This window comes from Parasteatoda tepidariorum, chromosome 8 (assembly GCF_043381705.1).
Source record: "Parasteatoda tepidariorum isolate YZ-2023 chromosome 8, CAS_Ptep_4.0, whole genome shotgun sequence".
Lineage (NCBI taxonomy): Eukaryota > Metazoa > Arthropoda > Arachnida > Araneae > Theridiidae > Parasteatoda > Parasteatoda tepidariorum.
In genome coordinates, this window is record NC_092211.1 from 87,157,490 (window position 1) to 87,159,872 (window position 2,383).

General features: G+C 44.0%; 1 protein-coding gene across 1 annotated transcript; it reads left to right on the forward strand.

Moving 5' to 3' along the window:
- The first annotated feature begins 1,591 nt into the window (after positions 1–1,591).
- On the forward strand, positions 1,592–2,083 carry LOC107445493 (uncharacterized). The gene has a single exon (XM_016059895.1). It carries the CDS (start codon positions 1,592–1,594, stop codon positions 2,081–2,083), a length of 492 nt encoding a protein of 163 aa, XP_015915381.1.
- Positions 2,084–2,383: the final 300 nt, after the last annotated feature.

The following is a 2,383-nucleotide window of genomic DNA, read 5'->3' on the forward strand; positions in this document are numbered from 1 at the left end:
CACTTCGAACTCTCTTCAGTGGTGAACCAGTTCGCTGTAGCAGGCTAAAATCAAATTCTATGGAAAAATTATTCGATTGTATTACATGAATTATTGGACTGCAAACAGCGTGGTGACGATTCAAGCTGTAAAGACAAGATGTAAAGTTGGTGGTATTGATTTTTATATGAATTTAATTCTAAACTTAAAAGACATCTCAAAAGAACGTTTGTACATGAATTAGTTTCCTTTGTTTCAGCTTGTTACTATTTTCAGTTCAATATGCCAAACGAAGCTGAGCAGAATCGTACTGAATCTCAAATTGCACGTATAGCTGTTAAATTACCACCAACATGGAAGAATAATATCAAATTTCGGTTTGTTCAGGCGGAAAGTAATTTTGATTTATCAGGAATTACTAACGACCAAACTAAATATAACAATATTATTGCAGCTATCGACCCAGAGACTTTATCGGCAGTTACAGATATTTTGTTTAATCATCCAACCGCTAATAAATAAAATACTCTTAAAGAAAGACTTATCGCGGAATATTTTTTATTTTATTTCCAATGGCAGATTATAGACAGTAACAACATGCATAAACATCTAATAAAATAAGTCTATTAATCATAACATGTCTCTAGCTTCCCAATAGCGTTCAGTGATGGAATTCCTGCACAGTGCAGAGCAGCGGAGAAGGCGCGTGGAGTCCATGTCCTCACCAGAACTGCAAAGAGTACATACCGGGGAAGAAAAGATACCAAATCTAGGCAGATGTTTCCGCAGACAGTCATGACCAGTGACCAAGCGGAATTCAGCTAACGCTCTTCGTCTTGGGCCATTTCGCAAATTTAGGATGGTAGCCCACCAAAACTTAGTAGAAGTTCGGTCGATAAGTTCTTCATGAGCACAGGTCTTAATGGTCCTCTTAATAAGCTGTTTGATGAACAGAAGGGCATTGTAACGTAACAGTGTGTGACAACTGTGCTAAAAGCATCAATTCCTCGAGAGGTAATGCTAAAATGATGTTACTTGAGAGACACACACGAGAAGTGATGTTTTTTTTGTGTTGTTGAGAAAGAGAGTTTTTTTCTGAGAAGAGATTTCTTTTGGGTAATATTTTGTGATTTTTCGTGGGAATGTTTAAATAATTTGTTTGGTACAACTCACGTCTTATTTCTGGTTATTGTGACACAACAGCATAATGTGCGCAGAAGTCTGAATAATTAAGACCCCCTTTTTTGCTAAGTAGTCTGCATTTTCATTATCCGTAACCCCGCAATGGGCAGGAACCCACTGGAGAACAATGGTTTTCTTAAGAGAAGCTAGGTTTACAAGTTGGAGGTAGCAATCCAAATTGTCTCGAGTTAAGGGATTATTTAAGGATGCAGTGGCAAGCAAAGCAGCTCTTGAGTCACATAGGACAACAGCTTTTACAAAAAGATCGATATGACACTGTAACTGGACTAAAGCTATCTCTCCATCAAAAGCAGATCCCTGTCTCACAGGCTAGCTGCCTTATCATCGAACTGCCAGCGGCGGGAAGGTTTCACCTCCCGGCCGTAGTCAAGACTCCTCACCTAATATCTCAGCTTCCTTAGATGTTGCAATGGACGACGCCACGAAGATGTGCGAAGATCTCAGAGCGAGACTTCGACGCTACGATGTGAATTATTTCCTGGACTTAATGGCCAAGAATGATCCCACCCCGACTCCCGAGAAGGACTTAGCAACTTCGCCAGCGCCTGTGCCCGCTCCCGAGCCCAGCGCCCCCGAAACATCTGAGACTGAAGAGCCTGTGCTCGTTCCCGAGCCCAGCGTTCCTGAAACAACAGAATCTGATGAGGATGCCTCGGCATCCGAAACAGCGTTCCCAGATATTCCCTCCACTAAGCCTCCATCCAAGAAGAGAAGGAAGAAAAAGAAGACGAAAGCAGCCAAGAAAATCAAAGCCTCTCCCTCAGCTAAGCCTACTGCCTGCCAACCACCTTCCACTGCTCTTCCACCGCCGGAGTCACCCCCACCAGCCCCGACGGAGACCACCGAGGAAGATCCCACCGACGCCGCACCTTCCAGGCCCATTTATAGGGCCAGCAAATAATGATGTGAAGTCAGCTAAATTCCTGAAAGTGCTCCTTCGTGGCCTCCCAAGGGACTTCGACCCAGACCTAATTTCCCTTGAATTAGGGAAATTAAATATCGAAACACACAAGATCATCCAGTTCAAGAGGAGGGTGGGTGGAGCCTATCGGCCCCTCCCACTTTTCCTAGTGATCCTACCCAGGCTGACCAACCACACGAAAGTGTATTTCACCGACAAAATCAGAAACATCCCGGTCAGCGTTGAGCGGTTCCACGGCGGCCGTCGGCCGATACAGTGTTTCCGCTGTCAGGCCTTTGG